Source organism: Anomaloglossus baeobatrachus, chromosome 1, assembly GCF_048569485.1.
Source record: "Anomaloglossus baeobatrachus isolate aAnoBae1 chromosome 1, aAnoBae1.hap1, whole genome shotgun sequence".
NCBI lineage: Eukaryota > Metazoa > Chordata > Amphibia > Anura > Aromobatidae > Anomaloglossus > Anomaloglossus baeobatrachus.
Window position 1 is genome coordinate 665,745,258 of NC_134353.1, and position 22,170 is coordinate 665,767,427.

General features: G+C 50.4%; 2 protein-coding genes across 2 annotated transcripts in view; one reads left to right on the top strand and one right to left on the bottom strand.

The window, feature by feature from the left end:
• The window catches only part of PLBD2 (phospholipase B domain containing 2), a 49,991-nt gene extending 31,466 nt beyond the window's left edge, over window positions 1-18,525 (bottom strand). The window contains exons 1-4 of the mRNA XM_075320011.1: window positions 18,299-18,525; window positions 16,665-16,758; window positions 13,990-14,148; window positions 527-627 (exon numbers count right to left, since the gene is read on the bottom strand). Of these exons, the coding sequence (XP_075176126.1) occupies window positions 527-627; window positions 13,990-14,148; window positions 16,665-16,758; window positions 18,299-18,474 (530 nt within the window). The 5' untranslated portion in view covers window positions 18,475-18,525. The remainder of the gene's footprint in view (window positions 1-526; window positions 628-13,989; window positions 14,149-16,664; window positions 16,759-18,298) is intronic.
• A 221-nt stretch (window positions 18,526-18,746) lies between these two features.
• Window positions 18,747-22,170, top strand: part of SLC8B1 (solute carrier family 8 member B1) — an 87,361-nt gene continuing 83,937 nt past the window's right edge. Inside the window, exon 1 of the mRNA XM_075320019.1 lies at window positions 18,747-18,854. The gene's annotated coding sequence lies outside the window, so the exon portion shown is untranslated. The remainder of the gene's footprint in view (window positions 18,855-22,170) is intronic.

Below are 22,170 nucleotides of genomic sequence, written 5' to 3' on the forward strand. Positions count from 1 at the left end.
ATCAGCAATCCGATCACTCTTATCTATCTGCTGATCACAGCTATACAGCTGTAAACAGCAGATTCAGTCACTTCCTGTTTCTCTCTGCTCTCGGTTGAGGGAAAACGAAAGTGAAACTTCATAGCTGCAGGCGTCATCACATGACCCTGTGCTACGATGGCAACCACCGAAAGTCACGTGATCACGCACGTGACTTCCGGTGGGGGCAGCAGTAAGTAAAAATCATGGCCGCGCGCATATAGATCTCACTGCCAGACTTTGGAAGCAATTCCACTCGCAACATGCAGGCACACGTCAGCAGTTGAAAACAGCCGATGTGTGCCGACCGCCGCCGCCTGCCCGCGGCAGGGGGCGGGGCTTAATGGGACACGCTCCATGACGGATATATCCGTCCATGGTCGTGAAGGGGTTAAGGTGCAACATATGCCTACATTACATATACGCCTTTTATCAGGGCTGTGTCTAGTATGCACAGATTGTATGTACTGTGTACAAATACTATTCATTCTTAAACTTGAAAGCTTACAGGAATCCAAAGGGACTGATTGTGAACTGTTTCTGGGGAAAGGAGATGATGCCGCCATAGCTGTCCTCCAGACCCTTCAGTTGCAGCAGTGCAAGCCGAACCTACAAATACACAAGTTCACTTTATATTAAGATTAAACCATTTGTATAGAAGATGGATCCTTCCCATTGCAGTTCTGTGGAATTTTCTGTATTGCTGGTGAAAATAGCAGTGCTATCAGAGGAAACGGAAAGAAGAACTCCTGAAGGATGGGCCGATAATATGGGAGGAGTATGGTACAGGCCAGTTCTACTACGTGTACCAGTATATCAGCTCATTGCCTTTGATGCAGGGATACTTTCAGGACATACATAGTTTTGTTTGTGGCTTGCAAAATGTATAATGTACCCATGCAGAAAAGTCATTGTAGACAACTGGATTTAGACAGCACATGGAGTGAAAGCTGATTGTTGGAGAAACACCGCATTCGCGTTTTCACCTGCGTTTTTGGTGCTTTTTAGGTCCGTTTTGAGAAGCACCTCTTTCATGCCAAAAGGCATGCGTTTTGATTTCCCAGCAAAATCTATGCAAAAATGGAGATTTCTAGACTTTGCGTAAAACGCTGCGTTTAATTTGCATATTTTGTGGCAAAAACCATGCGTTCAAAGAAGCAGCATGTCAATTGTTTTTGCCATTTTGGGTGCGTTTTGCCAACATTGAAGTCTATGAGAAATGGCAAAAACCAAAATTCCAGCAAATTCCTGCGTTTTACCTGCTTTTCCAGTGCAGAAAACATGCGTTTTGGACTTCAAAATAATGATTTCATATGTCCCTTTACACACACACACACACACACACACACACACACACACACACACACACACACACACACACAATCCGACAATTAAAAATAAGAATTTTAATAAATTATTGCTAATTTTTCCATTAAATATCAGATAACCGCTATAATTTCATTAAATTATTTTCATTATTTTTCATAAAAATCTTAATTACTCACCGGTAATGGGATTTTCAATAGCCCATGACAGCACCACCTGAGAGATAGGTTCCGCCCACATCAGGACAGGAAACCCACTGATAAAAAGGCGGCACCTCTCCTCCACATCAGTAGGTTTTCAGAGCCAGAGAGGACCGACAAAACACAATAAACAGATTAATCACACCACCACCCAAGGAAAAACACCAATAACTCTAACACTCCCCGAAGGGTGCCCACAACCAGTGAATAGGGGGGGGGAACTAAGGGTGCTGTCATGGGCTATTGAAAATCCCATTACCGGTGAGTAATTAAGATTTTTCCCTGCCGCCCATGACAGCACCACCTGAGAGATTTATATAGACCAGCACCTTAGGGAGGGACCACCGCCTGTAAAACCAGTCTCCCAAAGGAAAGGTCAGTTGTGGAGGATAAGTCCAGCCTATAGTGCTGAAAGAAAGTACCAGGAGACGACCAAGTAGTCGCCCGACAGATCTGGTCAATAGAGGCATCCGCCCTCTCCGCCCAAGACGTAGACACTGCTCTAGTGGAGTGCACCCTTATGACCTGAGGAGGAGTGGTGTCTTTAGCCGAGTATGCCAAGCCGATGGCATCCCTGACCCATCTAGCCAAGGTAGCCTTAGAAGCCCCATGCCCCCTGGAATGCCCCTGAAAAGTGACAAACAGGACCTGAGACTTCCTCCATTCCCTAGTCCTATCTAGGTACGTGATTAAGGCCCTCCTGACATCCAACGTGTGCAACCTAGCCTCTTTCTCGCTATGAGGGGGGGGGGGGGGTCACAGAGGGAAGGGAGCACGATTTCCTGGGACCGATGAAAGGGTTTAGAAACCTTGGGCAGGTAGAAGGGATCAGTCCGCAACACTACCCTATCATTCAGAATCTGAGTATAAGGGTGAACTACAGACAAGGCTTGGAGATCCCCCACCCGCCTGGCCGAGGTGAGTGCGACGAGGAGAAAAACCTTAAGTGACAACAGTTTGAGAGGGACCTCCACTAAGGGTTCAAACGGCGGCCCTGTGAGGGCATCCAACACTAAATTGAGGTCCCATGGGGGAACCCTGGGAGCCTGAACAGGTACAGACCTGGACTTAGATTTAATGAACCTGCAAATCCACTCATTCTGTGCCAGACTACAATTAAAACAGTGCCCCTAAGGCCAACACCTGCACCTTGAGCGTACTGGTGGAGAGCCCCAATTCCAACCCCCTCTGGAGGAATTCTAGAATAGCCGAGATAGGAGGGGGGGGGGGGTGTTTCTCCGCCCGAGCCCCAGACTGAAGGAGAAAACGCTTCCAGACCCTCCCGTAAATGGCCGTGGTGACCGCTTTTCTACTGTGAAAAACAGTGTCTACTAAGCCAGATGAAAACCCCCGTCGAGTTAGCAGTCGCCGCTCAAACGCCAGGCCGTCAAATGGAGAGCCGGGTTGGGGAGGGGGGGGGGGGGGGGTGACGGACTGGGCCCTGGGAAAGGAGATGAGGGGTGTCCGGGAGAACCCAAGGATCCACCAGAGACAGTGTCCGCAGCCAGTAAAACCATGCCCGCTTTGGCCAGAAGGGGGCGATGAGAATAACCTCCGCTCTATCGTCCCGGATTTTCCAGAGAACCGAAGGCAACAGGATCAGAGGAGGAAACGTGTACAGGAGGCCCTGGGACCAAGACATCTGAAACGCATCGAGGGCAACAGGATCGTCTCGGGGGTTGAGAGAACAGAACCTGTCCACTTTCCGATTCGCCTTGGTAGTGAACAGGTCTAGAACAGGGACACCCCATAGAAGCGTGATCTTGCGAAAGACCTCCGGGTCTAAGGACCACTCCCCCTGACTGAGACTGTGCCGGCTGAGGAAGTCTGCCTCCTCGTTGTCCGTCCCCTTGATATGAAGAGCCGTTAAGGAGGAGAGATGTTGTTCGGCCAGCTGGAAGATGCGCATAGTCAGAGTCAGAAGAGAAGGGGATCTGGTGCCTCCCTGATGGTTGATGTACGCCACCGTCACCCTGTTGTCCGAAAGGATCCGAACATGGCGACCTCAAGAAGGGGAGGAACCCCTCCAGTGCCTTGAGAACCGCCATGAGCTCCCTGTAATTGGAGGACTGTCTGACCAACTGAGCGTCCCAGGGACCCTGAAGCACCTGTTGGCGCAGATGGGCACCCCACCCCCAACGGCTGGCATCCGTGACTATAGTGTCCGTGACTGGGGAAAGCCAAGGAACCCCCGTCCGGAGGCGAGAGGGGTCCTGCCACCAACCCAGGGAGTGCAAGGTGTCTGCAGACAGGGTCAATTTTTCTCTCCAAACAGCCTCCTAACAGTTTCTGAAACCGAAGGACCTCCATCTGGAGGATTCTGGAACGCAGTTGGGCCCACCATACTCCTGGGATGCAAGAGGTAAGAGTCCCGACCAGCGACATAGCCTGCCGTAAGGACATGCCTGGGCAACTCCTTACGGAAGAGCGCAAGGACAAGATCCTGGTGACCTTGTCCTCTGGCAGGTGGCACAACTGGCTGGTGGAGTCCAAGACGAGACCCAGGAAGACTTGACATTGGAGAGGCTGGAGTCTGGACTTCTTTTGATTCACCACCCACCCCAGGCCTTCCAGGATGGTGATGACCCTGGACACGTGAGTCGCACAGAGAGGCTCCGACTGACCCACTATCAGGAGGTCGTCCAGATACGGAACGATCAATAGGTCCTGTTCCCTGACATGTGCCATGACGTCCGCGAGGACTTTGGTGAAGATCCGTGGGGCCATGGAAAGTCCGAGTCCGAATGGCAGCGCTGCGAATTGGAAATGTCTCAGCCTCCCTGAGACGTGTAGTGCGAACCTGAGAAACCGCCGGTGAGACGGAAAAATAGGGATGTGATAATAGGCGTCCTTTAAGTCGAGGACCGCCATGAAACACTCTGGATACAACAGCCTGATAGTTGACTTCGTGGTCTCCATTTTGAAGACTCGCTGCACCAGATGCAAATTCAAGTTTTTCAGGTTAAAGATGGTGCGGAAAGTGGAGTCCGGCTTCCGAACCAGAAACAGAGTGGAGTAAAAGCCGTCCCCTTCTTGACCTATGGGGACCTCCTGAATGACGTTCCTCGAGAGGAGAGACAGTACTTCTACTTCCAAGGCCATCTGCTGCTCTGGGGACCGCAAAGATGTCATTATTAGAGACCCCCGAGGGGGTGAACTGAATTCCAATTTCAACCCTTCCGCCACAATCTGAAGGAGCCATTTGTTGGAGGAAATCGCCTTCCAGGCATGGAGGAAGAGGGACAGCCGGCCCCCTACCTGACGACTGGCGTCATTGGGAGGGTTTGGTCTTATTATCGGAGTGTTTGCCAAAGAGAAAGCCCGAGGTATTCTTTCTACGGTCCTTCCACTGATCTTGCGGTTTTTGGGACTTTATTGTGAAAAACTGACGTCTCCGAAAGGGCCGGCTGCGAGAGGATGACACCGGAAAAAACGGAAACCCCTGTTTCTTATCGGATGCCTTAGTGAGGAGGTCATCCAGGCCTGAGCCAAAAAGATAGGCACCCTCACAAGGCATGCCGCACAGCCGTCCCTTGGATTGGACATCACCCTTCCAATTTTTCAGCCAGAGGGCCCGACGCGCGGAATTGGAAAGCGCCACCGATCTGGCGAAAAGTCTTAAGGAATCAACCGAGGCATCTGCCATAAAGGCTGCAGCACCCTGTATTAAGGGCAAGGACGAGATAATATCCTTCCTTGGAGTGTCATTTCTCAACTGGTCTTCCAATTGCTGAAGCCACACCATTAAAGACCGGGCAACACAGGCGCTGGTCACGGCAGGGCGCAAGCCACCAGCTGTGGATTCCCAAGTTCCTCTCAGAAACCCATCAGCCTTCCTATCCAGCTGATCTTTAAGGGACCCCAAGTCCTCAAATGGCAATGTAGTGGAGCGGGAAGCCTTGGCAATAGCGACATCAATCTTCGGGGTTCTATCCCAGGAGGTAGACGCCTCCCCATCCACGGGGTACTTTCTTTTAAGGGAAGTGCTAACATTCAATCTTTTGTCCACTTTCTTCCACTGGTCAGCTATGAGACCCTGAACCTTCTGGGGAATAGGAAACCCCTTACGTTTTTTGGAGTCCAAGCCCCCAAACATGACTTCCTGGGTCGATTCAGGTCCCCTGGGGTCCACCATTCCCATAGTCGAACGCACCGCCTTCACCAAGGGTCCCATGTCCGCAGTAGGGAAACAAGGACGACCACCTTCATCAGAAGAGGAGGAGGAGTCATAATCAGAGGGGGAGGATCCCGAGGAGCCTGACGACCGAGAGTCATGAGCCGAACCCGAGGTATCGGGAGTAGACAGCTTAGGATGACGAGCTTTCTTGTGTCTCTTGCCCCCCTTAAGGGATTTAAGGGAGTCCTGTACTTCTGCTCTGATAATGGAACGTAATTCAGACGAGAACCCTGGCCCTTCTTTGAGGAGGGTCTGCTGGATACAGCCTGCACATAGGGCCTTGTTGTAATCAGAAGACAGGGAGGATTAGCATATTGCACATTCCTTGTGACGCTGCTTGGAGGTACATTTTTTCTGTACCGGATCAGGAGGCGGATTCTTATCTCCTTTGGTCCTCTTGGGACCCACCGACCGAACGCTGCCCGGGCTGGACACAGTATTCCTGGAACGATCCGCTGAGCCGCGTTCTGAGCCACGCTGCGGCGACTCCTTACGCTGCTCCCTGCTGCGGGGTGAATCTCCTGCCATAATGGAGAAGAATGGAGGAGAAAACTCACCAGTCCCAGGCGCCGGCCACGCTTTTAAACGGAGATCCCTCATTACATGGGCGCCGCCATCTTGGATCCTAGTGCGCATGCGCACACCAGTCACTTCCTGGTCGCACTGCGCACGTCACCAGGGTACGCGCGTCACTTACGGTCGCGTCCTGCTTCACTCCAGCGTGCTGCACAGCAGGGACGAGCCTTCCAGCGGCCGCCGTGAGTGCGCACCTCCCTGGAGCGACGCCGGGCCGAACTCCCGCTCCAGGCCCGCGCCACACCGCCGCAGAGGTCTGGGATCGAGGGGGGTGCAACCAGGCCCGAACACCGGCTTCTGGTAAGTACCAGGCTTCCACACCGGGTCGGACCTGGGACAGCAATGGGTTGTCCATACCAGGACAGGAAACCAAACTGATGTGGAGGAGAGGTGCCGCCTTTTTATCAGTGGGTTTCCTGTCCTGATGTGGGCTGAACCTATCTCTCAGGTGGTGCTGTCATGGGCGGCAGGGAAAAATATAGATTTGTTTCTTTTTCCAGTCTTTTCATTGAGTTTGACTATTTAAACTTTATTTAGCAGTGTCATGATGTTCAAAACGCATCTATCAAAACGCAGGTGGAAAAGCAGGTAAAAAGCGCTGAAAACGCATCTAAAACGCGGTAAATACGCATTTTCTGAAAAAGGCAACTTTGGTCAAATCAATTAAGCCCAAAACGTGCGTTTAGAACTGCAAGTAGGTGAACGCAAAGTGGGGCCCTAGCCTAAAAAAGGATTGTCCTGTCTCAGATAACTTTCTGCTGGAGGATTATCATCATCAGTCCATCCTCCATCCATCATCAGTCCATCCTCCATCCATCCATCATCAGTCCATCCATCATCAGTCCATCCATCATCAGTCCATCCATCATCAGTCCATCCATCATCAGTCCATCCATCATCAGTCCATCCATCATCAGTCCATCCATCATCAGTCCATCCATCATCAGTCCATCCATCATCAGTCCATCCATCATCAGTCCATCCTCCATCCATCAATCATCCGTCCATCCTCCATCCATCAATCATCAGTCCATCCTCCATCCATCAATCATCCGTCCATCCTCCATCCATCAATCATCAGTCCATCCTCCATCCATCAATCATCAGTCCATCCTCCATCCATCAATCATCAGTCCATCCATCAATCATCAGTCCATCCATCAATCATCAGTCCATCCATCAATCATCAGTCCATCCATCAATCATCAGTCCATCCATCCATCATCAGTCCATCCTCCATCCATCAATCATCAGTCCATCCATCAATCATCAGTCCATCCATCAATCATCAGTCCATCCATCAATCATCAGTCCATCCATCAATCATCAGTCCATCCATCAATCATCAGTCCATCCATCAATCATCAGTCCATCCATCAATCATCAGTCCATCCATCAATCATCAGTCCATCCATCAATCATCAGTCCATCCATCAATCATCAGTCCATCCATCAATCATCAGTCCATCCATCAATCATCAGTCCATCCATCAATCATCAGTCCATCCATCAATCATCAGTCCATCCATCAATCATCAGTCCATCCATCAATCATCAGTCCATCCATCAATCATCAGTCCATCCATCAATCATCAGTCCATCCATCAATCATCAGTCCATCCATCAATCATCAGTCCATCCATCAATCATCAGTCCATCCATCATCCGTCCATCCATCCATCATCCGTCCATCCATCATCCGTCCATCCATCCATCATCCGTCCATCCATCCATCCATCCGTCCATCCATCATCCGTCCATCCATCATCCGTCCATCCATCATCCGTCCATCCATCATCCGTCCATCCATCATCCGTCCATCCATCATCCGTCCATCCATCATCCGTCCATCCATCATCCGTCCATCCATCATCCGTCCATCCATCATCCGTCCATCCATCATCCGTCCATCAGTCCATCATCAGTCCATCATCAGTCCATCATCAATTTATCCTCCATCCATCATCAATTTATCCTCCATCCATCATCAGTCCATGATCAGTTCATCCTCCAGTCATCCAGCCATCCATCCATCCTCCAGCCATCCATCCATCCTCCAGCCATCCATCCATCCTCCAGCCATCCATCCATCCTCCAGCCATCCATCCATCCTCCAGCCATCCATCCATCCTCCAGCCATCCATCCATCCATCCATCCATCCTCCAGCCATCCATCCATCCTCCAGCCATCCATCCATCCTCCAGCTAGCCATCCATCCTCCAGCTAGCCATCCATCCTCCAGCTAGCCATCCATCCATCCATCCATCCATCCACTAGCCAGCCATCCACTAGCCAGCCATCCATCCATCCATCCATCCTCTAGCCCATACCTGGGCAAGGGGCGGCCCGCGGGCTACATCCGGCCCGCCTACTCTCTGTGACCGGCCCGCCTGGCTCCGGGCGTCCTTTATGGCCGGTCACTGATGAGGGCAATCTGACCTGTTGTCCGGAGCTCCAGGCTCCGGGCGGCCCGTGGTCACATTGCCCTCATCACACGCTGCGTGCCGGCAAGGAACAGAAGACAGATACTGCAGCACCGCACAGTGCAGCAGCGGTACGCAGGAATCTGTCCTCTGTTTCCTGCCGGCACTTTCTCTGTGACACACACGCGCGCGCCCTGATGTCGTCAGTACGGCGCGCGTGTGTGTAATTTGAAAAGTTCCCGCCCCGGCAGGAGAAGAAGTTGCAGCAGCCGGAGCCCGTACGGAGAGAGGAAGTGGCTCAGCGGGGAGCCGTACAAGAGAAGAAGGATGTCAGCGGGAGCCCGTACGGAGGTGTCTGAGGAGGGAAAGGTGAGTGGTGACTAGTAACCTGAGGGGACAATGGGGGGAGTGGAGGTGAGGGGGGTAACTGGTAAGTAATATTTGGGGGGAGTGATGTAGTATATGGCAATGTAGTTTTACAGGTATAGTATATAGGGGTCTAGTGATGTATATGTGGATGTAGTGATGTATATTACAGGAGTATATAGCAGTGTAGTGATGTATATTACAGGAGTATATGGGGGTGCAGTGATGTATATTACAGGTGTATATGGGGGTGCAGTGATTTATATTACAGGTGTATATGGGGGTGCAGTGATGTATATTACAGGTGTATATGGGGGTGCAGTGATGTATATTACAGGAGTATATGGGGGTGCAGTGATGTATATTACAGGTGTATATGGGGGTGCAGTGATGTATATTACAGGTGTATATGGGGGTGCAGTGATGTATATTACAGGTGTATATGGGGGTGCAGTGATGTATATTACAGGTGTATATGGGGGTGCAGTGATTTATATTACAGGTGTATATGGGGGTGTAGTGATTTATATTACAGGTGTATATGGGGGTGTAGTGATTTATATTACAGGTGTATATGGGGGTGCAGTGATTTATATTACAGGTGTATATGGGGGTGCAGTGATGTATATTACAAGTGTATATAGGGGTGTAGTGATGTATATGGGGGTGCAGTGATGTATATTACAGGTGTATATGGGGGTGTAGTGATTTATATTACAGGTGTATATGGGGGTGCAGTGATGTATATTACAGGTGTATATAGGGGTGTAGTGATGTATATTACAGGTGTATATGGGGGTGCAGTGATGTATATTACAGGTGTATATGGGGGTGCAGTGATGTATATTACAGGTGTATATGGGGGTGCAGTGATGTAGTATATGGGGATTGTTTGTGTATATATGTATATAGCGTGTGCGTGTGTGTATGTATGTGTGCGTGCGTGCAGAGAGAAAAGCCCGTAACTGCGAGTGGTACAGGAGTTACATCGGGTACCACGTGCTCTCTCCCCGCCCCCTGCAGCGCCATACCGCCATTACAGGGCCTGATTGCGTTTCTCCGGTACCTGTTTGCATACATGTGACAGGTACCGGAGAAAACACGAGTCTGTGAAATAAAAAGATTTTCCATATTTACCTGCTTTCTTCAGCTCTGCTGCCTCCCGCTCCTGACCACTGCTCATTCATTGATTATTCACCGCACTCAGGACCTGGAAGCCGGAGCATCGCGATGACAGCACCGGGCACAGCACCGTTGAGGACATCACTGCAGGGACAGGTGAGTATTCTGCAAGCACAGTGACCTCCAGGAGGTCATCAGAGTTTCCAATGAACTTTGATGACCATCCTGCGAAACCCACGCTACAGCTTCATGGGTTCATCAGAGTTCATTGGGAACTGTGACGAGTCCCCGAGATGCTCCGGCTTCCAGGTTCTCAACATACACACACACCTGTATACTCACCCAGCGATGCGGTCCCCAGCGCTGTCCCTGCTTCCAGCTGCTCACTGCAGTGAATATTCAGTGAGTATAATTACCAGCGATAAGGAGCGGGAGGCAGCAGAGCCAGAGACAGCAGCGCTGGAGTTAGGTAAATATAGAAAATCTTTTTATTAAAAAGACCCGTGTTTTCTCTGGTATTTGTCACACTGATGTCACACAGATCACATCAGTGTGCGGTCCGTGTGACACCTCTGCTGCCAGAGAAAAAAAGGACATGTGTGCGTGCAGGGCCACGAGGGGGGGGTCACACACTCCGTAACTTACTGTTTGTATATGAAGGGATAGTATATATGCTATATACAGTATTGGGTAAAACTGAGTTAATTATATTAGTCCGGCCCTCTAAAACCATCCCAATTTCTCATGCGGCCCCATGGGAAAATTAATTGCCCACCCCTGCTCTAGCTATCCATCCACTAGCCATCCATCCATCCATCCTCCATCCATTCATTCATCCATCCATCCACAAGCCATCCATCCATCCACTAGCCATCCATCCATCCTCCATCCATCCATTCATCCATCCACTAGCCATCCATCCATCCACTAGCCATCCATCCATCCACTAGCCATCCATCCATCCACTAGCCATCCATCCATCCACTAGCCATCCATCCATCCACTAGCCATCCATCCATCCACTAGCCATCCATCCATCCACTAGCCATCCATCCATCCACTAGCCATCCATCCATCCACTAGCCATCCATCCATCCTCTAGCCATCCATCCATCCTCTAGCCATCCATCCATCCTCCATCCATCCATCCATCCTCCCTCCAGCCAGCCATCCTCCAGCCAGCCAGCCATCCTCCAGCTAGCCAGCCAGCCATCCATCCTCTAGCCATCCATCCATCCTCTAGCCATCCATCCATCCACTAGCCATCCATCCATCCACTAGCCATCCATCCATCCACTAGCCATCCATTCATCCATCCACTAGCCATCCATTCCTCCATCCACTAGCCATCCATTCATCCATCCACTAGCCATCCATTCATCCATCCACTAGCCATCCATTCATCCATCCATCCATCCATCCACTAGCCATCCATCCACTAGCCATCCATCCATCCACTAGCCATCCATCCATCCACTAGCCATCCATCCATCCACTAGCCATCCACTAGCCATCCATCCATCCACTAGCCATCCATCCATCCACTAGCCATCCATCCTCTAGCCATCCATCCATCCACTAGCCATCCATTCATCCATCCACTAGCCATCCATCCATCCACTAGCCATCCATCCACTAGCCATCCATCCATCCACTAGCCATCCATCCATCCACTAGCCATCCATCCATCCACTAGCCATCCATCCATCCACTAGCCATCCACTAGCCATCCATCCATCCACTAGCCATCCATCCATCCACTAGCCATCCACTAGCCATCCATCCATCCACTAGCCATCCATCCATCCACTAGCCATCCATCCATCCACTAGCCATCCATCCATCCACTAGCCATCCATCCATCCACTAGCCATCCATCCATCCACTAGCCATCCATCCATCCTCTAGCCATCCATCCATCCTCTAGCCATCCATCCATCCTCTAGCCATCCATCCATCCTCTAGCCATCCATCCATCCTCTAGCCATCCATCCATCCTCTAGCCATCCATCCATCCTCTAGCCATCCATCCATCCTCTAGCCATCCATCCATCCTCTAGCCATCCATCCATCCTCTAGCCATCCATCCATCCTCCAGCTAGCCATCCATCCATCCTCCAGCCAGCCATCCATCCTCCAGCCAGCCATCCATCCTCCAGCCAGCCAGCCAGCCATCCTCCAGCTAGCCAGCCATCCATCCTCCAGCTAGCCAGCCATCCATCCTCCAGCTAGCCAGCCATCCATCCATCCTCTAGCCATCCATCCATCCACTAGCCATCCATCCATCCACTAGCCATCCATTCATCCATCCACTAGCCATCCATTCATCCATCCACTAGCCATCCATTCATCCATCCACTAGCCATCCATTCATCCATCCACTAGCCATCCATTCATCCATCCATCCATCCACTAGCCATCCATCCACTAGCCATCCATCCATCCACTAGCCATCCATCCATCCACTAGCCATCCATCCATCCACTAGCCATCCATCCACTAGCCATCCATCCATCCACTAGCCATCCATCCATCCACTAGCCATCCATCCATCCACTAGCCATCCATCCTCTAGCCATCCATCCATCCTCTAGCCATCCATCCATCCTCCAGCTAGCCATCCATCCATCCATCCATCCTCCCTCCAGCCATCCATCCTCCAGCCAGCCAGCCAGCCATCCTCCAGCTAGCCAGCCAGCCATCCATCCTCTAGCCATCCATCCATCCTCTAGCCATCCATCCATCCACTAGCCATCCATCCATCCACTAGCCATCCATTCATCCATCCACTAGCCATCCATCCATCCACTAGCCATCCATCCATCCACTAGCCATCCATTCATCCATCCATCCATCCATCCATCCACTAGCCATCCATCCACTAGCCATCCATCCATCCACTAGCCATCCATCAATCCATCCTCCATCAATCCATCCTCCATCAATCCATCCTCCATCAATCCATCCTCCATCAATCCATCCTCCATCAATCCATCCTCCATCAATCCATCCTCCATCAATCCATCCTCCATCAATCCATCCTCCATCAATCCATCCTCCATCAATCCATCCTCCATCAATCCATCCTCCATCAATCCATCCTCCATCAATCCATCCTCCATCAATCCATCCTCCATCAATCCATCCTCCATCAATCCATCCTCCATCAATCCATCCTCCATCAATCCATCCTCCATCAATCCATCCTCCATCAATCCATCATCATCCTGGACATTTACTCACCCTCCCTGGGTCTAGCTCCATCTCTGGGGCTGACCTGGTCTCTGCTGTTTGGTTGCAGCGGTGATGCCACCTCAACAGCCCTGCAGCCAATCACTGAGCTCAGTAGCCTGTCCCATCTAAGTTCAGAAATTGGCTGCAGTTCTGCTGAAGTGTCATCATGTCTGCAGCCTATACACAATTGCCAGAGACAAAGCTGTGGACCTGGGGAGGGTAGAGTAAAGTGTGGCTTATGTTATAGTAATAATTCAAGCCAGGAGGAAAATCTTCTGAAAGGAGAAGAGCTCCTTAAAATACACAGGTTTCCCACTGTATTACCTTTGTTATTCTGGGTGGGATTACAAGGCTACTTGGTAATAAAGCCCCCTAGTGACTGGCAAGCCAGGGGTGACTAATTCTCTCCAGAATCTCTATTGTAAATATCAGCTACATTATTTATTGCTCACTGATTACATAGCAACAACATATTCCATAGTGCTGTACGTAGTTTACACTAGGCTGATTGTTGCCATCTCATACACACGTGATCCTTAATCTTACCTGGTGCCAGTAATCCTGATCTTGCTCTTTCTCCATCTGCTCCTGCATCCAGGCTAAGTTAGCCTCCAGATAGTTCCTCAGCCTTTCACAGTACGGAGTTTGGTACTTATAGGGACCACAATAGCCAACCATTGTGTTCATCCAATGCATGTAGATAAGCTGCAAACATATACAAATATATATCATTTACACCACATGGACACTAATGAGTAATGGCCTTTTTTCAGGCTCCTGGCCTTTAATGCCTACCTCTTGAATCCCCTTGCTCACCCTTCTGTAATGCAACAGACGTAGGTCATTAGGTCTACACTATTCCTGGTCCCGATTTTGCTGTGGGAAACTATGGCCAGCGTGGTGTTTCCCCCGCACCGTTATTACCATTTGGCAGCCATGTGTCAGCTACCGTGATGTCCGTATGTCCTAGACAGGCATGGACGTGGGTTGGAATTGTGAGAAATCCCCTGTAATACTATTCCTAGCCTCCAAGATATGATGCTGCTGATGGAGCAATCCTGGAAAGGTCAGTCGGGCGTGATCTGTGGTTTATCTGCCCCACGATCAATACTGCTGACACATTATGTCACAAATGTCATGTTTCCTCACAGTAAAAAGTTCCCTCGCCCTCATATTAGAGGTAGGAGGGTGTATGCTTGTGTGTATGGGAGCACGAGGGCTTAATATTTATAGACCGTAGTCAAGTATATAAACAAACATATCTGATCTATCATGTGTGATGGAGCCTCTTTCGATTCTATGGTATTGCTAGGATTTTTGATAAGTCATTGATCAGAAGAAAAGAAAAAAAAAAAAGAGTGGTTTGTCTAGGATTAGAAAAACAGAGGCCTTCTTCCACAGACCGGGCCACATCCAGCCACAGGTTGTTGGTGGGAATGGAGCTCAGCCCCAATCACTCAGGAGAGCCTAGCTGAACTTACCGTATTTGTAGGCACCTACGCCACATATACGAGGGCACAAGATGCCATATTAAAGCTTGTGCAGCTTGTTCCACCGGATCGGACATGGGGTAATTGGAGACGCTGTTAGAATCATCCAATTACTAGCCTTTATCAACCATTGGCCCTAGTAGGTAGAATGGGATGCCTACACCATACCCCATGATCAGGAAGGTCCATTGGTGACTGTCCTGAAGGGTGTGCACCAGCATTACTTCAATCCTGATGTTATTGTCCCAATAGAGGGAGTCTATAGTGTCCACATACCAGTTTATTCTGGGAAATTTGATTGCACACCATTATTACTGGAGGTAACCCTTCCTTAAGGCTAGAGAAGATATACACAGAATATAGCTAGACATGGTGCCTAAAGCCCCTCTTACACAAAAGGCAGCTGAGCGCTCCTGTGTTCTCTGGTGGTAGCTTATCTGTGAGAACAAAAGGATCAGAGGTCTGAAATTAAGGTACCGTCACACTAAGCGACGCTCCAGCGATCCGACCTGGCAGGGATCGCTGGAGCGTCACTACATGGTCGCTGCTGAGCTGTCAAACAGGCAGATCTCCACAGCGATCAGAGATCAGCCACCAGCGACCCGTGTAACGACGCTGTGCTTGGTAACCATAGTACACATCGGGTTACTAAGCAAAGCTCTTTGCTTATATAGTTACCCGATGTGTACCTTGGCTACGTGTGCAGGGAGCAGGCTTCTAGAAGCTGCGGACGCTGGCAACCAAGGTAAATATTGGGTAAACAAGCAGAGCCTTTGCTTGCTTACCCGATGTGTACCTTGGTTACCAGCGTCCGCAGAAGCCGGCTCCCTGCACTTTCAGATCGTTGCTCTCTCGCTGTCACACACAGCGATGTGTGCTTCACAGCGGGAGAGCAACGACCAAAAAAAATGGTCCAGGACATTCAGCAACGACCGGCGACCTCACAGCAGGGGCCAGGTCATTGCTGGATGTCACATACAGCGACATCGCTAGCAAGATCGCTGTTGTGTCACAAAAAATGTGACTCAGCAGCGATGTCGCTTAGTGAGACGTGGCCTTTAGAAACGCCACATCCTTGAGTCCTCCAGACCTATTGGAAGGACCCCATATACAGACTGACAGCCGCTTCTGTTGATATCAGTGGGCTCAGCTGACTTTGGTTTAATGTGTATGGGGCCTTACAGTATCAAAATAACCCAATGACATTGCCATGTGCAAAAAGGCTAAACATGCAATATCAATGCCTGAACAGTTGGACTGATTTGGACCTTTAAGCCCCCCACCCCCACCCCACACAAACGCACAGATAACAGTCAGCAGACCACCTAACGTATAAAGTGGTCTCCCGACTCTCCCCCAACAGATAATGCCTGGGGGGAGAAGGATCTGGCCCTTGGAATTTCCTTCTGTTCAGCGAGGTGATAAGCTGCTGACACAGGAAGGTTGGATAACAGTATTTTTTCTTGGTTTCTGTGCAAGCCTATACCGCGAATGTTTTACCTTTTAAAACTAAAAAGTCTTTTTGTATACATTTCCCTGCCTGGATCCAACATTTGCTATTTTGAGGTCTTTCCTCCCCATGCCTGGGAGTTCCGGAGCGGATGAGCATGATATACCCCTGACTTGTTAAGTAGTGAGCCGTTTTTTCTTTCTTCTCGTATAGATAGATATATAATAGTGCAATAACAGATCTTGGTATGCTCCAGAAGAGCGGGCATCCACGACACCTACCCGCTGTGTAACTGCGGCTTCCGCCACCCCCGCCGCATAGGCCTGGATGCTATCATTATACTTGTCATTGCTCTGTAACTCAAGGATTGCCCACCTGGTGAGAGAAAAACAGTATAACCACATGAAGGCGGCACATCGGGTACATCCGGGTCCTACTTATTTCTACTTCCATTTAAGAACAAAAAGAATAATTTTCACTTCCTTAAATATCCAGGTTTCAGGCAAATGTGATCTACTTCTGCTGTTGTAGCTTCCGCAAAATGTTTTACAGCCCCCTCCCACGCTCCAATTCCTGTTCTCTTGTATAGCTCGCTTTATTTAGAAAATGCAAACAAAGATTACGTTATAATGAAGGGCAATAATAATACAGGGTGACATTACAAAAAACAGCACTGAGGAATAGACGTGGGCAAGCCAAGCAATAGCTCCAAGGAGCTGCCCACATTACGGGGTATAGACAGGGCAGAGGAGCTAGTGCACTGTGAAGAACGCCAAAAAACTCAGGAGGCTGCAAGAAGTATCTGATCAGAGGTTACCACGTGCAATTCAAGGGGAAATAAAAACGATTTGTATGTGGAATGTGCCCGTTCTTCCTGCAGGGGACGCAGCACACAATTCAGGGGTACATGGTACCAGGAAAAAACCAAACTCTAGAATCGTGTGCTAGGAAGACAGCTCCACGTCAGGTGCCCGGTGCATGGGCATGCTGCATTAGGGGAGTGACCCACCGTATATACATGGGGAAAGGAAGATATGACAGATGAATGATATATAGTTGTATCCGTTATTAAAGGGCTTCTCCTTCGAATAACTGATTGGTGAGGTCTGACCGCCGGGATCCCACTGATTGCAAGAAACTCCATTCACACATGGAGGGGAAGACCCCCTGGGACGGCGCACTCCTCCGGGTGGGGGTACCCCTGGGATGGCGCACTCCTCCGGGTGGGGGGGTACCCCTGGGATGGCGCACTCCTCCGGGTGGGGGGGGTACCCCTGGGATGGCGCACTCCTCCGGGTGGGGGGGTACCCCTGGGATGGCGCACTCCTCCGGGTGGGGGGGTACCCCTGGGATGGCGCACTCCTCCGGGCGGGGGTACCCCTGGGATGGTGCACTCCTCCGGGCGGGGGTACCCCTGGGATGGTGCACTCCTCCGGGTGGGGGTACCCCTGGGATGGTGCACTCCTCTGGGGGGGGGGGGAAAGGGGAGTACCCCTGGGATGGCGCACTCCTCCGGGGCAGGTCCCCCCTGGGGTGGCGCACTCCTCCAGGGGGGTACCCCTGGGATGGCGTACTCCTTTGGGGGGGGGGGGGAAGGTCTCCCCTGGGACGGCACACTTCTCCAGGGCGGGGGATGGGTCACTCCTCCGGGGCCAGGGAGGTCCCCCTGGGACGGGTGGGGAATGGGGCAGTCCTCCGGGGGGGGGGGGGGGGGGGGAAGGTCCCGCACACAAGGAGGAGGGGGGTCTGGGGCACTTGTAGGGGTGTAAGGGAAGTCACATGGCAGAGGTGGGCACATTTGCCTGGCACTAGCCTTTACCAGTCCCTGACACGCATGAAGCGGGCGGTGTACTGTGCCCAGCCGCCTCCAGCCCAGTGCGCACAGCCGTTCCCCTCAGTACCATGGCTCACTCACCCGTTCTCCCCGATGGTGTCTTTCAGCACTGCCCACGCCACCGCCTCCGCCCTCCGCTCGGGCACAGTGCTGAGCTTCCCGGTGGTCTCGTCCAGGATGACGGACACCTCCGAGCTCTGCGCCCGCCCCACTGAGGGCGCCAGCACCACGAGCAGCAGCACAACCCAAGCGGCCATCTCTGCACTCTGGGGTAGAAGTCCAAAGTCACGTGAAGTAGACAGTCAGCTGACACCTGGGGGAGGAGCCTCGGGTTAATCTCTCGTTATCACAGACAGTACATAGCCGCGGGCCGGTGAAGGATTGCCTATTCTACCGTATCACCATATTAGCGGCTCCTTAGTGTTACCGTAGTACCCGGATTGTCAGCGCCAGATTCTGCTCTGTTTTGGCACCGGTGCTGGGGCTTTAAATAGACCACGCCCCTCCAGCAGACACGTGCTGTGGGTGGGGCGTGTTTAGAGTCTGGGTGGTCAGCTGATCGGGCAGAGTGGACAGTCTACTGCAGCCTTCCTGAGACATGTGCGCAGGGGTCTGACTCTGAGCCGCCATCGTACAGGTACGTACCCCTCAGGGTGCCAGGTACAGCCGGACTCTGCTGGGTCCGGGCCTGGGAACTACAATTAGCCACCCTCCCAGCTTTCCCGGTGCCTGAAAGGCTATACGCCACTCCAAAATGGCACGCAGGCTATTATAATAAGGATCAGTTGGGAGAAGTTCACACTGGTCCTGATTTCTGCACCTGCTGCTTATGTGTAGAAGCTGGCACTCTACATCCTATACCAGCCATTGTAGAGATGTGTGACCGCTGCAGCCAATCACTGGAAATTTCCGCATGTTTTGGCAGGAAAAACGGCAACAAAAAAAATTGCATTTTGCTGTTTTCAATGCATTTTTTTTTTTTGCACGTGTGGGTTTTTTTCTGTCGTCTTTGGACACCAATGAACGTTATAGAGATATAGACATATTTCCCCCTATATGTAATGAAATTGTACCCTGTGCAGCTAATTGGGCAGCTTTTTATGATTAAATTAACAAATTAAAAAAATAATTGTTTTGCTCCCCCTAGTTCTGAGAACCAGCAAAGGTAAAGCAGACAGCTGGGGGCTGCTATTATCAGGCTGGGAAGGTCCAGAGGTATGGAGGCCCCAGCCTGCAACTCCCTGAAGTTGAAGCATTAAATGAGCTGCTCCAATTCTGGTGCTTTTTATATCAGCTCTTCACAATTGCTGCGGTGCTGTGGCAATCAGAATAATGGTAGTTATTGTGGATGTCAGCTGGCATCAAGACCAGGGGTTAGTAATGGAGAGGTGTCTATCATATATCCCCCATTACTAAACTAGTAAGTGAAAAACCAAAACACATACACTATTTGAATAAGCTCTCTCTCCCTGGTTCACCATCTTCTAAAACAAATACCCCCCCCCCACACCCCATGCAGCTCTGCCGTAGTCCACAAATGAAAACATAAGAGAGACCCTGTCCCTCGCTCACCATTTCATTAGGAAACCAAGTTCCCGTATCTAATGTAATCCTGTTTTTTCCACGCTGTTCCTAGATTACGTGGATGAAAGACCTATGAAGCATAAGGTTCCATAGACTTTGAGCAGCAGCCAGTCCCTGCTCACTCTGTGCACTGATAGACCCAGGACGCTGATGAGCGGTGACGTTCCTGACATCACCGATAACCACAGTTGCCGATTCTCATAGAGCACAGCGTGAGGCAGGACTGGCTGCTGCTCAAAGTCTATGGAACCTCGTAATTAAGCTAAATAGTTTTTGATCCAGGTAATCGAGGAACTTCGTGGGAAACACAAGACTGTATCGGATGTGGCAACTTTAATAAATTGGTGACTGGGGGACAGTGTCTTGTTTTTTTTTCTTTATTTCCCTTCTGTCTTTCAGGTTTCCAATTGTGGACTCCCCCCTCCCCCTCCGGAATCCTGGGACTACAGCGTGTGTGTGTGTGTGTGTGTGTGTTTGTTTTTCTTTTCTGTCTCCCACTTGCCAGGTTAGTAATGGGGGTGTCTGATAAACATCTCTCCATTACTAACACCAGGGCTTGATGCCAGATAACACTACTCAGCTGACATCAACCCCACCTATCATTACCCTGTCGTGGTGCAGTGACAATCGGGAAGAGCTGCATTGAAGCAACATAATTATCGTGTCTAATGATGTGTCAATTCTGGGGTGGCGTGGGCTGATATTTTTAGACTGGAAAAGGCCTAATGTCTCGGGACCTTCCCAGCCTGATAATATCAGCCCCCAGCTGTCTGCTTTACCTGGGGTGGTTACAAAAATTGGAGGGAGGAGACTTTGCATCAATTTTTTTTTTTTTTTGTTTCATGAAAAAGTTCAATAAGCTAAATACAACTATTATGTGTCTAATACCCCTGTAACCAGGAGAATAGTTACTATATGAATGTTCCCCAGGGGCCATTTCACACTCAGTGACACTGTTGCCAAATACGTTTTTATTTCCATCTCTATAGCAGTCACTGCTTTCTAGAAATGCTACAAATACACAGCAAATCTGCCATCATTTTACACCCGCATTTATGGCTGACTTAATTGAAATCAATGTCTCAAAAATCTTGAAAGAATTGACACGCTGCAGATTTTCTGCACCAAATCTGCAAGGCACAAATTGGCATCGTGCACACAACACGCCAGGATTCTCTATTTTTAATATTCAGTGTGCTGTAAAATTAAACTCTCTTCCTATAGCATGCTGGGTATTTTAATAAAAGTAAGTAAATTCTGAGCCCCTTTTAAGAGACTTGTTCTGTTTCTTACTCCTAAGCCCAGCAGCGAGGCTGATCATCCTGTCTAACAAGCCGGGTTCAGACAGGCAGATAGAAAATTGCCACGTGAATGTGTGTGGTGTATGTGGTTTTTTTTTTTTTTTTTTTTTTTTTTTTTTTTTTTTTTATTTGAAATGAAACAACGGAGATGTAATTGAAGTGTAGACTCTCAGGCTTAATGTAAAGGGGTTGTCCACTACTAGGTCAGACTCCTTCTCAGTCCCCATGTTTTACCCCATTAATATAAAGCCTGTACTCCCCTCTCGTGCTGGCACCATCCAGTTGTGTCCTGACTCGTGTTCCCTGGACCTGATGTCAGGTTGTTACGTAATAACAGCCCCGCACCCATGCACCCCCGGCTTCTCTCTCCCCACCTGTTAGTAATAATCACGGCGTGTGAGCAGCAGCTCTCACTGCTTTTCCAGAACTACGTGGCTTTTTTTTTTTTTTGCAAAGTCTAAGGCTACTTTCACACTTGCGTTGTTTTCCTTCAGTCGCAATCCAACGTTAACGGATTCCGCTGCTTCCCATAGACTTGTATGGACGACAGATTGCGACTGATGGACCTGCGTTGCTTCCACTGGCCGATGCTGCATTGCTTCCGCCGGGCGGAAGGAACGCAGCATGTAATGTTTTTTTTTTTTTTTGAGCAGCGGAATACTTAGGATTTCGCTGCGTATGCTCTCTCTGGCTCCCAGCACACGTAACCAGGGTACACATCGGGTTACTAATCAAAGAGCTTTGATTAGTTACCCGATATTTACCCTGGCTACGTGTGCAGGGAGCCAGACACTTCCCCCGCTTGGCTCCGCCCCCTCCCGCACTCCACTCCGCTCCGCATGTGTACGCACGCACACTCACCTGTCCCCAGCCATGCAGTCCCCGCGGCACTGACGTCCTCAGCGCCATGGCCCTGCTCGGCTCCGCCCCCCGCACACAGACTTGGCGGCCGAACGATCAGCTGATCACCCTGCGGCCGGCTGCTGTGAGCGATCAGCTGATCACCCTGCGGCCGGCTGCTGTGAGCGATCAGCTGATCACCCTGCGGCCGGCTGCTGTGAGCGATCA